The 18,392-nt window shown below is 33.3% G+C and overlaps 1 protein-coding gene across 1 annotated transcript; it reads left to right on the plus strand.

Annotated features, from left to right (window-relative positions):
- Positions 1-1,330: 1,330 nt before the first annotated feature.
- LOC126820735 (beta-mannosidase) lies at positions 1,331-18,300 on the plus strand. Its single transcript, XM_050548833.2, has 17 exons — positions 1,331-1,462; positions 3,174-3,320; positions 3,447-3,595; positions 4,150-4,349; positions 4,838-4,905; positions 5,081-5,250; positions 6,938-7,109; positions 8,034-8,200; positions 8,540-8,677; positions 9,497-9,576; positions 9,874-10,061; positions 10,289-10,468; positions 10,751-10,848; positions 11,365-11,512; positions 12,236-12,561; positions 13,157-13,348; positions 13,591-18,300. The coding sequence occupies exons 1-17, from the start codon at positions 1,348-1,350 to the stop codon at positions 13,903-13,905; spliced, it is 2,853 nt and encodes a 950-aa protein (XP_050404790.2). The 5' UTR covers positions 1,331-1,347; the 3' UTR covers positions 13,906-18,300.
- The last annotated feature ends 92 nt before the right edge of the window (positions 18,301-18,392 follow it).

Raw genomic sequence — 18,392 nt, forward strand, 5'->3', positions numbered from 1 at the left:
GATGAACTTTCTCGGAAAACGCAGGGATCGAACACGTGACCTCCAAGTTAGCGAGCCAACGTTGCACACACTGAGCCACCGTGGCTCCCAGACTGTAACAACATTGTACTGTAACTATGGAGGTATATAGCCTACATCTCTTTGACCGGCATACACTTAATATTTCAGTAATAAATATGTAGCCCACAAGTATCATATCAATGGGATAGGTCTAATAACTTTAACCCTACAGAACTTTTAAAAGCTTTTTTGTCTCAATAAACTTGGCCGTATACATTTCTAGTCACTCGGATGATAATTTTGGCCTCTAGAACGTCCACAAATATATAATCTTTGAAAATCTAAAGGCTTCTTCGTCTACTGAAAATTATCAGTGTGTTAAAACTCTGAAAACGCCAGAGCGTCCATAAATAGTTGTACGGCAGGCGGACGGGCACGGGAGGCGAAAATAATTGGCTACGACAACATGTCCAATACCAATCTGTTGTTGTTGTTCTTAGCGTTTAACGTCCGCTTCCACCGAAGGTGATATCGCAGACAATATAGCAATCTGTTTCACAGAGATCTTTTTATATCTCTGTAACAGATGACTCTTTCGACACGTGACGTCACATATCACGCGGCGTCAATCATATTGGCTCAATAGCGCGTGCATTGTTTACATAAAACGTTACTGATTCGGGTAAATTTTCTATATTTTAATACCCATTTACACTAAATAGGAAATGATTTTTACCTACAAATAATTCAAACGTCTTTATTTATTTTTCTAATAAATGAAAAAAATGTTTTAGAATTTAATTTGACGGAAGAAAAAAGTTAATATTTGGGACCCATGAAGTCGCATCGATATGTCATCCTTATAAGTGATTGTAGCGGCCTAGCGAAAATTCACTGCTGATCAGTGTGGTTAAATAGGGTTCAAAGTAGCTGGGAAAGAAACCAACGCATTGGATTAATTGTGTACTCTCAGTCCACAATCAAAGCTATCGGATAGAGTCCATGATTTGAGTAAGTAACACTCAGAGAAGCGATCGGCCGCGTCACATCTGCAGGAATATCCACTGCCTTATAATTAATGTAACACAATAAGACATATTTCTAGTTTAGTATAGTATAGTTTTTATTTATTGACAGCAAGTCACAGCAAATATTGATTAGCATTTTTCTCCCGGGCAAATGCCCTGCGTCTCTGTGCAACAAGGTGCTGTCGAAAAGAAAAGTCGGAACGATTGTTTCACTCTCGGCTAATTGGTCCGCCCGGTTAACCTAGTCTTCTTTTTAATCACGTGATTTACTCTTCTGGGAAGAAGTTGCGTTAGGTCAATATTTAGATCACGTGCAAAGATGTTTTCGTCTGCATTAATCGTTTCTCTACTTTTTTGTTTTATGAAAATTGATGCAAAGGGGAAGTTAGAAACAGATTTAAATGGGGAATGGTTCATAACTAATAGAAACAGAAGTAGGTTATGTTGCCTAATAATATTTTGTAGCGTGACACATGAAACTGTTTCATAGACGACTCTGCGAAAATTAGTAACTTACTCGAATAATATTTCGGATCTATTGTTAATACGTGTGGGTCGATGGTAATCAATTATAATGTAATTACTTCCCCCTTTTTTTACTTAAAGGAGCTTAATCGCTAATATTTGGTTTCTAGAAATTAACACAAATGGGTCGCAACGCATATAATAATGTAATATGAATGTATATAAACCGATTTACATTCAATCACTTCAGTTTTTACTGTAATTTCTAATCCGCTATATTCGGCGAAATACGCCAGGCACCGAGTTCACAAAGCATTCTCAGACTTCAGTTACTAATTTACTCATCTTTCAATCACTGTTTATGAGAAATATCTTTGATCCAGAAACACAAAAATTTGCTCATAGTTTCTTATTGATGTATTTGATACATTAAAACAACAAATGTTTTATAAAGGTCTATATTTTAGTTAAAATAAGGTGAACAATTTTGAGTAAATTCTTAACTTAAGTCTGAGAATGCTTTGTGAACTCGGGGCCAGAAGTCTCAATCGAATGGCATTCTCTAGCATATGTTTATTCCAGTCTACACCAATAGTCTTTATTGCGTTCTTTGAGTCCCTGTTACAAATGGAGTCGAAACGCATTATGGTACACGATTCGTGTACCAATGGTAAAATGTTTATTTTGTCTTAAATAGTGGATATCAGAAGCCCATCTTTTCCCCGTATGATCACAATATCATTGTTGATTTAAATTGACAATTAATTCGTGTTTTCAATGTCGAAGACTTTGAATGATATTGAGTGAGAGACTTAATTAGCTACTTTAAAGGTGGTCCTACTTACAAACTAGGCTACATTTGTTACTGTTAGCCAAATCGCAAAAAAGAGTTCCAGATAAGTTCTAATTAATTTAAGAAAGTGCAACCACATATTTTGTACAGTAGAGAGGAATATTATGATATCCTGAAATTGGCAGTCCCAGTATTCACAAGTTCAGTTTTAAAGGATCAGATCAAACACCAAAATTTAAAGAAATAGTCCAATCTGCTATTAATTTCCGTATGAAGTCTTTAGGACATGATCTCTAGATTTGCTTAAAATGGGGTTATGATGTACTTCATTAGTTCATTTTAGGAATTCTACTGATCAGTTGCATGAGTAACTTTATAATCCTGATATCAAAGTTATTTATTAATTTTTTCAAACTGCATATCAACATTATTTTAAATATTACTCTTTATTTCCCTAAATATGGCAATTTAAAAAGATATTATGCAATTAAAGATTAAAAAGAGTCTCATTTTTTTTTTAGATACATTTATCTTTAAAAGTAAAATTTTGATTATCTATGAAGTTAATACCATTGGTGATAGCTATCAAATCAATTTGTTGTCCAAACATACTTTTAGACATTTACAAACCTGCTTGTTGGGGTATCTTTTATTGCCTGGCAATGATGTCTTCTGATATATCTTATAATAATTTAAGTAAAGATTTGTTACCTTTAGGATTCAGAATAATAATTTAAGACTAAGCATACTATGGAAGACTCATTTGTAGCAGGGCTTCTCACTGGGGAGATACTTTGCATACTTTTAATACGAAGATTGTATATTCATATCAATAAATATTGTTTCACATGTTCCATTCTCATAGTTAACTCTAATTTATATTATAGGTTTAAGGTTTTCTGGAACTGTACCTGGAGGTGTTTATACAGCTTTATATGATAATAATATCATACAAGATCCATATTATAGAGATAATGATGGTAAATATAGATGGATTGGGCTTGATGATTGGACATACTCCAGATCGTTTCAATGTAAGTATACTGACAACTTTTGAACAGGGCAACATAACTGAAAAATTGTAAACTACAATAAATCTGAAAAAAATTAAGATATATTTTCATTGATTTAAAATTCATATGTTTTTATTTGTCTTTTAGTAAGTGCAGATTCCATAAAAAAGAACAATATAGTACTAGTAGCAGAAGGACTTGATACATTTTCTACCATCAGTATCAATGGAAAACAAATTGGTACATCAGAAAATATGTATGTTAGATACACGTATGATATCAAAAACATTGTTAAGGTATGTATGAATAAAATACATTGAGGAATACAATTTTGACCTGCATTATTTATCTCCTATCTAAAACAGTTCTCCAGATATTCTTTCATAATGTGTTGGGTTGGATGGCCGAATGGCTACCGCGTGCACGTTGTATCATAAGATCTGTCATTGAGTCAACTGGCTTGGTTTTTATTCCCTGGTTGAACGTGACAAGGAGTAGGGCCGCCTGTCCAACCTCGTAGGTTTTCTTCGGCTCCTCCGGTTTCCTCCCAACGCTAAAGACCATATGCGCAAGCGAATTATTGAAATAAACTATGCTTATGAGTGCACATTGGATGCAAAGATAAAGCTTATGGCATGAAGACTGATTTTGTTGTGACTGTCCAGGAGTGCTGTTATATAGCCTTGTGATGAAGGCAGACAATTAAACTACCTGTTTCCTGTTGATCAAACATCTGTGTACTGTCTTAATTTAAATTGGCATTATCTGAAAATTATAGATTAAAAAGATTCTTGCAATGAAGATGATTTTGCATTGGAGTAATAGAATTTGTTATCCATATCTCTTTCAGCCTGATAGCAACACCATAAGTGTTGATTTCCAGTCAGCTGTAAAAGAAGCGGAAAGATTAGCCAATGAGTCGTCTTACTTTATTCCTCCTGTCTGCACTTCTCCTACACAACATGGTGAATGCCACGTTAATTTTATACGTAAAGCTCAGTGTTCGTTCAGTTGGGATTGGGCACCCTCATTTCCTGTTCAGGGTATCTGGTAAGTATCTATTTTTAATTATTTTTAAGCCATTACAGCAATAATTTTTAAAATATATCTTCAATTTCTTCTAATTGACAGCTGTCTTGATAAACGTGCAGACAAAAGTATTTCAAATGTAGATTCTGCTTTAAAAAAAAAAAAAAGCATTTAGATGCTTATTAAACGAATTACTTACATTGATTAGTCTTGAGTTGTTTTCCTTTTCCAATGTTGGTCAAGAAAGTTTCTCTTGATTTTCCAGTGTGGTTTCCCCTCATCAGTTGGAATTCAATTGGTGCCTAGGCAAAATTTCCCTCATAGCACACTGCAGAGTGAATCCATGTCTTCATGAGCCCAGTTGGAGTAGAAAAGTATGACCTGAAACACCATTTTATTCATTCATTCATTCATTGTTTTCTTTTGGTTTAGTTAGACACTTATCTGGTAATTAGTTTGCAAAAGTAAAAACAGTGTCAAATCTTCATTCCATAACATTTTAATTTTAGGCAGAATATCTATATCCAATCATTTGATTCAACGGTTATCAGAGAATTTTCAGCTCTAAGTAGGAAAGGTATGCATTAGTTTATTTTGATCAACAGTATAAAATGTAATTTTATTTTATGTGCTGTATAGAATCGGCAGCTTACTAAAAATCCAAAATTAAGAAAGATTGAGCATGTATTTGCATCATCCATTTTTTTACAATTTACACAATATTTGCCTGACAACTTCCCTGTTCATTTTAGCTAGTGATAATACATGGAGTGTAGATGTTGAAGTACATTTTGATGTAAGAACTGGAAGTACAACAGGAGAACTAGAAACACAACTTGTAGGAACACCTGTTATTTTTAGACAAGTGATAGTATTAAATCCTACTAACAGCAGTTTTAATTTTACTCTTAATATACCTAAGGTAAGGGGATTTTCTGCACATATTCTTTGGATTTTCTCTATGCCCTATTGACATACAGTGGACTCTGTCACATCCGACATCATACGAGATTCTTACAATATTTCGAATCACACAGCGTGTTGGAATACCGAGCTTTTTCCAAAACCGGAAATACTGTAACTTCGAAAACTGGAAGTATTTTTATATTGTAGCTTCGAATCACCAGAATGCTATTCCCTTTAAAAATGATAAACCTTTTCTGTACTTTCAAAATTTTATTACATTAAATAATTAACAATAACAATGCATGCGTACAATATATTCATAAAATCATTTACAAGTAAATCGTTTCTTACTGCAGTTTAAATTATCGGAAAACTTCTGTTTAAATTCATCTTTACGCTTTAATATGTCTGACACTGTAGCTCGGCCAATTGAATACTTAACGGCTAATTCCTTCTGCGCAGGTCGTGGAACTTTCTCGAAATCTGCTATAAGTTGCCGCTTTACATCTAATGTCAAATCTGTTCGGCACGCTTTGCAGGACGTTCAGACCTTTTGAATACAATAATGTATAATGATTCTTCAATCGCGGCAATTTTTATATAATATCGCAGTATTTGACATGAGTAACTAAAATCAAATACAAAGCGCACTCTTACAAGAAATTATAAATTGTAAAATAATCAACAAAGAATTTATAACATTATCAAAGTAATCAACACAGACCGGCGCTTGCGAGTTTAAATCTCACCGATAATTGATTGGTGATTGCTTGTTAATCTTTTCTGGCTTCACACCCATTGAGTTTTAATCTCACCGATAATTAGATGCTTCACATCCACCGTTTGAAGTACGGATTATATGGTGTCGATTCAATGGAAATTATGTGACAGGACGGCTGATTGATGTCGGAATCCGGAACATACAGAATCCGGATTTACCGGCGATTTTTTGGCTGAAGTAATAAGGAAATAAATCCGGACATGAAAATCATGTCGGATGTCACAGCAATCCGGAGTGATCAGACATCGGATGTGACAGAGTCCACTGCATATCAAACAGGGTCATCTTATTGATATCAAACAGGGCCATCTTATTGATATATATCAAACAGGGTCATCTTATTGATATATATCAAACAGGGTCATCTTATTGATATATATCAAACAGGGGCATCTTATTGATATATATATCAAACAGGGGCATCTTATTGATATATATCAAACAGGGGCATCTTACTGACAGAAATAACTAAAGAAAACTGAATAACTAAAGAAAACTGAATAACTAAAGAAACAACAATAAACATAATTTATTGTTTGGAACGAAATAAATAAAATGAAACTCATATAGTTTTCTTTGGGTTATTATTTATTACTAAATCGTTCAGAAAATTACCCCTACCACCACTGTTACATGCCAGATTTTAAGTTACCCTATGTCTATTTTTCGCCTGTCCAACCTCGTGGGTTTTCTCCGGGTCCTCCGGTTTCCTCCCACTGCTAAAGACCCCTACGCGCAAGCGAATTATGGAAATAAAATTGAACCATATGTTAGTTCCGAAATGACCTAGTTTGTGTTGAGTGGACGTTAAACCCCATTTCTCTCTCTCTCTATGTCTATTTATAGAAACTTATTCTAATAAATTATATAATACTGATCAGCCAGTTAAAATTGCTTCTTCCAAAAAATGTAATATTTACAGGATACTAATATAGATCTATGGTGGCCAAATGGATATGGTAATCAATCTTTATATGAACTTACAGTCAAATTTACTAGTGATAAAAGCCAGGAATCAACAGCTAAAACTATTAAGATTGGATTTAGAACTGTTGAAATTGTCCAAGTACCTGTATCAAATAATGAAAACTATGGTATGTAGCCTACTAAAAAGTCATGTGCAGGAAATGAAATTACATGAATGAGATTTAAATACTAATAAACAAAATAAACAGATGATCAAAAGAAAATATCAAACTATTAAGATAACTAAAATTTGGTAAAGGTGTCGTATTGTGTCAGTTTGAAATACTCACAAATTTTTAGATATGGATGTTCCTGTATTTGTAAAATAAACTATAAAATGGCACATTATCTGCATGATGGCCTGGCTATAAGGAAATAAAGGTGGTACAGTTCTCACCTAAAAACCTGGAACAGTAAAATCAACATTAAGTGCATACAACTGCTAACTCTTGAGGAAGCTTTGTCTTTGGACAAACTTTAATGATAAATATGCAAGATTTAGAGAAAAGGCTGGCCATTCTTCTATAATAGTTTAAAAATAGTTAATCAAAAATGAATTTATTGAAAATTTGAGTCCAATTACTTTATTCTGAGCAAAGCCATGAATATTTGAAGTTTTGACAAGAAATAGCCATAATTGGCTGATGGAAACTCCACCCACAGTTCATATTCTTGATTGGCAATTACCATTGTCATTCTAATAAACAAAGTTGTGATTTTCAGTTCTTTCAACGACCAGTCCGAGCAGAAAAGTAGGATGTTAAACCCCATTTTATTCCCATTCAATGTCAGTCTCAGCTCTCAGACCACATTAGCATTTAACGTGACTATGGTGGAAATTGTCTAATCCACTCAATATTTAAAACATCCAATGATCTAGAGGGTTGATTATAGGCTTGTCATGTGAATATATAACTAAATGAAAATTTATATAAAATTTGAAGCCTCTTAAAACACATGTTTAATCAGGTTTTATACCCAACCTTCCACTGTATGGTGAAGGTCTAGGATATAAGATAATTTAATCTTTCAAAATATTGCTTTTTTCATAGGACTGACTTTTTTCTACAAAATAAATGATATGCCAGTATTCTTCAAGGGTACTAACTGGATTCCATCAGATAGTTTTATAGAGAGAGTGACATATGATAGAATAAGAATACTTTTAACATCAGCTGCTGAGGTCCACATTAATTCAATGAGAGTTTGGGGTGGAGGGGTAAGTCTTCATGGTTTAAAGTATTTGATTACATAGATTGTGTTGGATTATTATCAGGTGATGTTTTAATTTTTGCTTACAAAAATGTATGCCGTAGTGTATGGCATTGCACGCTTGAAAGATATTTGTTGGATCAGGCCACAATGTAATGTTTTATACGAAGATGTGCTCTATTCAATGTTTCATACACTTTGAATGAGATGCCTTCCATTCTTTGCAGGAAAGACTGGTTGTTAGTGCATATGTATTCTTGTATTCTTTATTATATGTGTTTACATATACAATTAATAACCATCTTTTGGGTCACATTCATGAAATTATTATTTTTGTATCTTTTAGATTTATGAAAGTGATTCTTTTTATGAATTAGCTGATGAATTGGGAATTATGATATGGTCAGATTTTATGTTTAGTGTAGCTTTATATCCTACAACTAAATCATTCCTTGATACTGTTGCCATAGAAACACGACAACAGGTTAATATTATATTATTATGCCTATAACCTTACCTTTACTTGATATTGTTACCATAGAAACAAGACAACAGGTTAATATTAAAATACTATGCCTATAATATAGCCTAATATTTACTTGATACATTTACCATAAAATCAAGGCATCAGGTTAAAATTAAATTACTATAGCCCAATCTTTACTTGATACTATTACCATAGAAACAGTACAACAGGTTAATATTAAATTGCTATACCTATTTAATCTTTACTTGATACTCTTACTAACAGCAAACATTAATATTAAACTTTATCTACAACAAAATCGTCAACTTGATACTGATAATATAGAAACCAGTCAATGTTTTATATCTTAGATTTAAATACTAATGGCATTGTAAGCACTAAGTACAATCAAACTTTCTGACATTCAGATTTTTCATCAGCTGGTAGTATACAGGTCACAATTCTATGGAATTACTAAATGTCATTGAAACAATTTATCAGCTGTTAGTGGTTACAGATAGAAAGTAATAACATTGATCTCCTGCATGCTATCTATGCAAGAAGTAGACTATCAACTGAAAGGTCCTGGGGGAACTACAGAGTTCAATTGTATAGAAACAACCTGACAAAGGGTTAATATTAGGTAGATTTAAACTATGTTTGCTGCACACAAATCATTCTGTGATACTGATACTATGAATAATTAAATAAGGTTTAAACTCAGTACATGTAGTATTCATCTTACTTGATGAGTTCAATTAAATGGCAAATTATTATTGTGATTTTGCATTCTTTGGCAACGTTAGCATTTTATCTATTTCATCATTTTACGTTTAGGTTAGACGTCTTAAACATCATCCATGTATTGTTGTGTGGGCAGGGAATAATGAAAATGAATTGGGGTTACAGCAAGGATGGTAAGTTATTGTGTTGCAATTGGAAGAAAATTGTTTTTTTTAATAAGTTTCTTGCATCCTAACTAAACCCAATGACAGGCACTGTTCTCATCCCTGTACCTGCTATACTATATGTTGTATACAAATAGCGTTATTCTGTTATATGCATGTGTTGTATAATTTAATGAATGTACCCTATGTATGTTGTACAATAAGTTTGACTGATGATATCATTGTAGTATATAAAGGTACCAAAAGTTAAACTTTTGTATATTGTATCCATTCATTTATATACTCCAATCTTCAATTTATGTATAGGTTTGGAGTGAAAGATGTTGATCCATATAAAGGAGATTATATAAAGTTATATATAAATACTATTGGATCTATTATACAACAAGAAGATACCACTAGAGAATATTTATCATCAAGTCCTTCGGATGGGAAACTTACAAAACAGGCTGGAGGCATTGCTCAGAATCCTGCTTCAGAATTATATGGTGATAGTAAGTTTGGATAAAGCAAATATTTTCTTTATGTACAGGGCACAGGTGCAAGTAAAATGGAAAGTCTCTTTCAAAAATAACATTAAGCAGAACCTAAAGTATATTAGGTCTAAAGTCTTTTACATAAATAGTCATGCTTCTCAACCATTCAGAAAAAAACTAAAAACATACTGGTGTAAATGTGACAGGAAGAAAATGGCAGGTATTTGTTATTTTTTTGCTTTCAGTACATTATTACAACTATTTTGCTGATCTATGGGATTGGAAAACATTCCAGATTCCTAGATTTGCATCTGAATATGGTGTTGAATCTTGGTGTAATTATGAAACACTTGAACCAGTTTTTGCTGAGGAAGATTTTGATTACTGGTCACCTATGGCAGAGAGACGCCAACACCATGGATTGGGTAAGATCTTGAAATTTGTTGAAATAGGTTTAACATCCTACTTTTCTGCACCTACCTGGCTAATGAAGAAGGGTCTAGTTGGTAGAGATTCTCAATAGCATAAACTGTACTTTGCCAGTCTTTATTTAGTGCAGACATTCAAAGAAACATACTTGTGATGAGAAGCATAATGACAAGTGTCATTAATTAATTTCTTTATTATAATATATGAATATATTGATGAAGAGCTATTTAGAAATAAAGTGATTGTACAATAAATAATACATACTTTTCTTCCACCAGGAAACATAGAGATGCTTATTGAAGCTCTAACTCACATACAACTACCTAATGCATCAGATGTTAAGCAACGATTTCAAGATTTGATATATGTTACACAGGTTAATAAATATATTTTGATGCTGGGTAAACATTGTGATCATCGCTGTCTGTCAGGCATTTATTTGGTGTAATTAGTTATGGATGATTAATTTTATATATGTGTCAATTTTCTGACTTGAAACTGAGTGAGTCCTTGTGGGGGACTACATGTGCAAAAATGGTTTATTAATCCCTAGATAATTCTTTGTCTAGTAGATAGAACTATTACATTCCCAAGGATAAAACACACAATCTTCATTTTGGTTCAAATCCTTTCATACAGAACTCCACATACAATTTTACAAAAGTCTTGCACATGGTGTTTTTGAAAATGTTTGATTTGTCTCTTTAATTAAATCAAGGAAATAAGAATGATAAGATTGTCTTATGTTGTATACTTTCAAAATCTCACTGAGTAGAATCACCAATGTATTCTATAAAGGGCGATAAAGGCCATTTTGATGCTTCTTATTTGTCATGTTCTTGTTTTGCTGTCTAAATTTGTTGTCTGCATTAAATTATGTTTTGTGTCACAGATACATCAAGCCATGGCAATGCGGGTTGAAACAGAACACTATAGAAGACATACTAACATACTGAGAAAAGATGGCCGTGGAATGACCATGGGAGCTTTCTATTGGCAGTTAAATGATATCTGGCAAGCACCAACATGGGCATCAATAGGTTGGGGTTTTTTTATAAATTTACCACTATTTTTGTTACCAAGTAAAAAGCATTATTTAAGCTTTTGTTCAGACCATGATATTTTTGTGTGTATTTTATATGAATGCATTTTAAAATGACGATGTAGATCTTTTAGTAAAATGAAGAACCCTATTGAATTTCAGCAATTGCCCTTTATAACTTCTAGAGTTATGACCTTTGTTTGACTTTGTTGAACCTTAATTGTGAACAAAGTAATTTACATGCATATTTAGATCACTGAATCAAAGAAGCCTATTCAATTTCAACAATTTCCGTTTATTACTTCTAGAGTTATGGTCCGTGTTTCACTTTGTTGAACATTATGAATGCTCTTGACAAAAGTTATCACCTGATCTGTATGAAATTTATGTTATTATTGAGATAAGTAAAATGAAGAAGCCTATTAAACTTAAGCAATTTCTGTTAATAACTTCGTGTGAACCTTGTAAACATTTGATCTGTATGAAATTGATATCAGTGTCTTGTAAATGCTCCCATAACCTACAAAAGCATAGATATGCGACAACCCTTGTGGACTGCTTGGATGATTTAGCTGCTGTGGGTGTATGTTTCATTGCCTAGCAACCTATCTTTTAGAGATAACGTCTTCAAATCTAAAATATGGCCTACACATATAGGACATGGTCCCCATTGAACTCCACTTAGTTAGTGTGTTGGTTTTTTTTGTTGTATTTTTCACAGATTATAACTTGAAATGGAAGATGATACATTACTATGCCAGACATTTCTTTGATCCAAATTTGATTTCACCCTTCATCAATGGCACAGATCTAAATATATACATGGTAATAGACGAAATTCCAAATCATTTATACAGACATCCTGATACTCATACTCTAGAATTTAATCCATTACGAGAGCAACATAAACTAGAAGAAATGTTTCAGAAGCATACAGTTTTTCATTTCATTAAGAAGAAAATGATGTCCATAGATGGTACTGTTATTATGGAGATGTATGCATGGAATAATTTTACACCTTTAAAAGCATGGACTATTCCTTATAAAGTAAGCATTTAACTGACTTTAACATATGCTATTTTTAACCTTATTCGTAAAAAAAAAATAGTCAGTGGTGTGCTGGGATCTCCCAAAATATCTATTTTTTTTTGTTTATCAATCACTCATACATTGATCAAAGCGGGGTAGGGTATGCTTACTGTAATAAACACCAGGTGTGTTAACATTTTTCCATTTGGCTTATTGAAGAGATCTGATCATATTTTGTGTATGGATACAGCTAATTAAATAAGATAGTATTTTTCCGCCATCTATAGTTTTCCTAAATTGTTAATTATGAACATTATAGCTAATTTATGGATATTTCAGTTCTTATTGTAGCTAGTATTTTTTTGATGTTCTGTCTTAATGACATTATTCAGCATCTTTTTCATTGCTTTTCTTGTTCTCAGGGCATAGTTTTTGTTTTATGAAAAAAGACTTATGCCCTTACTTTGTGTTTAATGCATTCACTTGATTTGATAATACTTTTAGGGTTTTTTGCTTGTCTGTAAGGTTCTTGGCATTTGAAATTTTTGCACAGAAATGTTTCCGGAAGAAAATAAATTTTGATTTATTTATGATTTCTATTCTTATTTTTCAGTTAAATCAGACATCAGGCTTAATTTTCCAGAAAAACCAAGATGATGTTTTATCTGAAGCTGGTTGTTCTTATAAAAAACAATGTTTTCTTTTTTTTTATCTCAATTCTAAATCTAATCCAACCAGTACATCATGGCTTCCATTAACATATTTCACAGATACTCAAGGTGTTATACCAAAAGCTAACATACAGGTAGAAGCCTTTGTGTTCATGTTTGACTAAAAGCAGTACTGTTTTCTTGTGTTTATTTTTATCTATTATGTTCCTTTAAGTTTAAATGCATATGCTTCAAGGTTCTGCTATTTGTATTGTTTATATGAATTGTTAAAAAAAGACAATATACATGATAATGCAATACCAAGTTATTCCATAAATTACATTGCTTTTTCTGTTCTAATAATCATTTATTATATTTCTACACACTGTATTTCCAGATTACCAATGTTGTGTCAAGTTCAAGGACAGAATTTAATGTCACACTGGCAACAGATAATATAGCACCGTTTGTGTGGATAAATGCCTACAACATAACTGGAAGATTTTCTGATAATGGCTTTCTTATGAAAGATCCTTTACTTCAGTTGACTTTTAAGTCTTGGCAACCAGTAGACCTAGATACATTCAAAAACTCTTTAACTGTTAAATCTTTAATGGATATTTATTATTATAGTGGTGATGATGCCACCTATCTTAAGTACAAGGGTGTATCAAATAAATCTCTGGAGCGCTTACTGTATAATATACATTAGTATTAGGCCTTTGTTTATATATTTTTATATATATAAAGCATAGTTTTTATATATAAAAAAAATCATTGTGTGGGATGGATCTGATCATCTCTCCCATTTAGAAATTAAAAAAAAACAAGAGAACTTTTACTAAAGAAATCATGTATGTGTATCATTGTAGATATCATTCTATTCTATCATTCTGATTTTCAGACCATTAGGACAATAGGCCAAAGATATTAAACTGTTCTGTCTTAGTAGGGCATAAAGCATTAAGATTTTCAGCCTCCTTTAATCGGCATTAATTTCGTTTTGTTTTTTATATCGTTTAAATTGTCTTTACTACAATAGGATCTGGAAGAGTTGTTATCATTGACGTGTTCTGGATGATGTGAGGGATTAGCCAATGAAATAGTCTGTTGCGGGGAGCTCAATTGGCGTGTAGTGCATGGAACTGTGGGTAATCCACGAGAAACATCAATGCTGATTGGTTAATCAAATGTCTGACCTCATAGGATCAAAAGTCGCTCGCATGACCTCTGACGCGACCTGCCAAAACAACTGGTCAGATCTTCATGTAGTGTAGGCCTTCGAAAGTATAAAAAACGAAATGGAATATAGATATGTGTTTTAATCAGATTGTCAGCTGATAGGGAATTCTACAAAATTCAAATATAGATTGAGCTTCATATTATCCATGGGGAATTGGGGATCGTTCTTACAGAAATAGAACCAAGATATGAAAACTTTTTCAGAAAGTTTCACACAACCAACGTTTTTCTTGAATTGACAGCTTAAATATGGTTTTGGATTGTAAAATATTCTTTAACTAACCATTTAGTTCTACATCTGCACTGGTTTGGTTTTTAGTGTTGTTTGTTTTATCAGCTGTCCTTCAGTGGAATTTAATTAAGCAATCTGTCAAACATTTGCCAGTTCACCACATATCACTGTCAATGATTTATACCATAAACAATGATGGTAATTTTATGTCTTCTTGGCCCAGTAATGTAGTGATCTGATTGTGGGGAAAGGGAGATTAGATTGCACATCAGTAATTACGCTGTCTAATCCTCATATTTACTGTTATTGGTCATTTAATTATTTTATTACAGCTTTAAATTATTTCACATAATTTTGCTCAATTTTGGAGGATTTCTTAGGTATTTAAATATTTAAATATTTTACTGTTATTGTACTTATTTAAACTCTTTATTTTTTGTTATTGAATTTACTACTAGTAAAGTATTTAGTTTGATATTGATATATACTCTTTAAAAAAAGTAGGGGATATTGAAATGCAAATACCTATGCAGGTTGCGATATGATAAATAGCCATGGACATTTGACATGCTTTGAGAGTATGTTCACAGATGGAGAACTTATCGCCCCAACAGAACCACTGAGCTGCACATGCGACACGCAATAGCGCCATACACGTGGGAGGGGTTCATTGTCAAATTTGACACTTCAAGGAAGGGTTGATGAAAACTGCCGCGTGCTGGTTTATCTATCCATGTTTGCTTTCCTATCGGTTCTTGCATAAGATTTACTGTTTAACGCATCCTTGCTTTAGTGTGTTACGTTTAATTTGATCGGGAGGCGTTTTCGTCAACGTCAACCGACAACACTGCAAGAATTGGCCGTGTCACTGCAAGAGGAGTGGGTCAGATTGCCCCAAATCTTGATTGGACGGTTGATTAGGGGCATGCCACGACGAATTGCTGAATGTCTGAGGATTGGTGGAGTAATTTCTCATTATTAAGACAAAAATCAAAAACGTCCATTTTCACGGACAGTGAAATTAGGCCGTCAGATAAGCTGCCCATATGAACTGTTTATGTTTATGTGTAGGCAGTTGGCCTGTTATTAACATACACTGGTTACCTCTAATAAAAACAGCAGTGCATTTCCGCAGTTTTGTATGGTTTCTGAATATCCCCAACTTGTTTTGAAGAGTATATTATGAATTAATTGCATTTTTTATGTGGGAATATATTGTCACCAATATTTGTGGACGTATTATGCCATCCGTCCGTCCACAATTTGTTTCTGAACACTCTACAGGTCACAATTTTTATTAGATTGTGAAGTAATTTGAAATATAGGTCTATCTCCCAAAGATATCGGTTCCTTTCGATATTGGCATGTATCGGACCATAACTTTATGGATTTACGAAAAATCACCTTTTTAGCTTGTGTCCACTCTAGAGGTTGCAATTTTCATCTGATTTTGATGAAACTTGAAATGGATGTTTATAAACCAAAGATCTTGATTCTTTTCGATATTCGCGCATATCGGATCGTAATTTCCTGGATTATGGCCTCTGTACGAACAATCACGTTTTTAGCTTGTGGACTCTCTAGGGTCATATTTTTTATCCAGTTTAAAAAAAAAGTTTACATGTATCACCGTTGCACCCTAATGACGGCTGAGTTCCAATTTCGTGAAAACCGGGCTAAATAAACTGCCTGACAAAATGGCGGCTCCTTTATGCAAATAGTGTAAAAGTATGTCATACCAAGGTTGTGGACCCTCTAGAAGTCACAATTGTTATCCGATTTTGATGAAACTTGGAATGCATGTTTATATTCCAAAGATCTTGGTTCCTTTCGATATTTGCGCATATCAGACCGTAACTTCCTGGATTATGGCCCCTGATTTTACGAAAATCGTGTTTTAAGCTTGTGGATTCTCTAGCGGTCACAATTCTTTATCCGATTTCAAAAACCGTATAAATATATCACCATTCCACCATAATGATTTCGAATTTCGGGAAAATCGAAATGAAACTCCCCGACAAAATGGTCGCTCTTTGTCGCAAATTGTGTAAAAATATGTAATACGAAGGTTGTTGACGCTCTAGAGGTCACAATTTTTATCCGATTTTGATGAAACTTAAAATGTATCTTTATATCCCAAAGATCTCAACCCCTTTCGATATTTGCGCATTTCAGATCATAATTTTCTGTACGAAAAATCGCTTTTGTTTCTAGCTTGTTCTCTATCCATCTCTTGCAAAATGTGAGCGTATCTTTCCTGGCAATCGCTGGTATCAGTTATAAGGAGGAACCCTTTTACAATTCAGAGTTTCACAACCGTATTCTGGAGAGTTTCTGGTCAATTTCTAGAAAGGTTTTAAGCACTCGATAGGTCAAAGTTTTTATATTCCCACATTGAATGTTGCCCTGTGTTTATTTTTCTGTGACCACTCTACAAGGTCAAAGTTCTTTACAGATTTTTTTTTTCAATTTCGCAAGGATTGTTCATTGACAATGGAAGTGTAGGTTGAAATTTATGATTCTTGGTGATTATTTTTTTACAAAATAATAAAACTGTGGGCAAAATAATAAAACTGTGGGGTTGTTCATTAGGGTATAAAAATAAAAATATGATTTGTATGTGTAGTCATTGCCCCTGACCCAAATACACAAAACATAATATACCAACACCTTTCTGTATAGTCAATTTAGGGTTGAGCAATCAAATCACCACGAAACCAAAACAAACAGTAAGTGAACTAATTTTGGTAATAATAATATGTCCATTTGATATCGCAGCTGAAGAGTATAGTTCCAAAGTACAAATTTAATGTCAAGTCTACTTGAAAATATTTGAACAACGGTAAGTGGCATACTTTACATTTAAAGGTTCCTGTGTGACAAGCATGTTAATGCCAAAACCTCCAATCAAAACCTAATATCTCAAAGACTCTCGGCTTTTACATCTGGTTTGAAATACAATTGTCATTTTTTCTTTACGATGGTCCTGTTTTATTGTCTATGGTTATTAGTATTTTTGGTATCCTACTAGGGTTTTCACATATTACACCAGACGGTACTCTTATCGACATGGCCTATTTTAACGTGCCTACAGGCAATCCTTCTTTGAAAATCTGAAATCCGTGCTTTGAAAAAATGTTATGTAGCCTTGTGAATCTGGCAAGATTGTATGGGGAAACGTAGCTATTATTATGATCATCGACCACTTTCGATTTCTGTTTCAAATATTTTGTATAATTGACGTATTCCCCCGACCACCACGTAAAGCACGAAAATTACATAGCAGAACATGGTCAGGTGCATGTGACACTGACAGCGAAGGTTCGTTTGGCTTTGGATCGACTGAATGTTTCTTTGGACTATTAATGATACTGAAACACGGTTATAAATATAAATATGTTAATTCTGTTATATTTTGGTTACAAAAGTGTAAACTGTTATCCGTGGAAATTTTCACGGAACCCCAGAAACCGTGCTTCGCCAATAAAACCTTGAAATAGGCCCTACGTATCCGAGCCGTTATATCTTCCGTTGTCCACATATATGGATTAGCAGTTTGGTAACTATGCAGACATTGTTTGGGTTTCAGAGATACTGCAGTGCAAGGCAGGTATCAATTAATCTAGCGTGAATTTCCGGTTCCCTTGATGATAAGATTTCAGACACCAATCTAGCGTCGGTTTAGACCCAATTAACTCTTTGAATCATTAACAACTATAACTAAT

The sequence above is a fragment of the Patella vulgata genome, chromosome 5 (assembly GCF_932274485.2).
Source record: "Patella vulgata chromosome 5, xgPatVulg1.2, whole genome shotgun sequence".
NCBI lineage: Eukaryota > Metazoa > Mollusca > Gastropoda > Patellidae > Patella > Patella vulgata.

What these genes read in the sequence shown, in the direction of transcription:
- LOC126820735 (XM_050548833.2), top strand. Translation starts at nt 1,348, where the DNA reads ATGTTTTCGTCTGCATTAATCGTTTCTCTACTTTTTTGTTTTATGAAA. An exon ending in CATAACTAATAGAAACAGAA is followed by an intron (nt 1,463 to 3,173) that starts GTAGGTTATGTT and finishes TTTATATTATAG; the next exon opens with GTTTAAGGTTTTCTGGAACT. An exon ending in ATATCAAAAACATTGTTAAG is followed by an intron (nt 3,596 to 4,149) that starts GTATGTATGAAT and finishes TATCTCTTTCAG; the next exon opens with CCTGATAGCAACACCATAAG.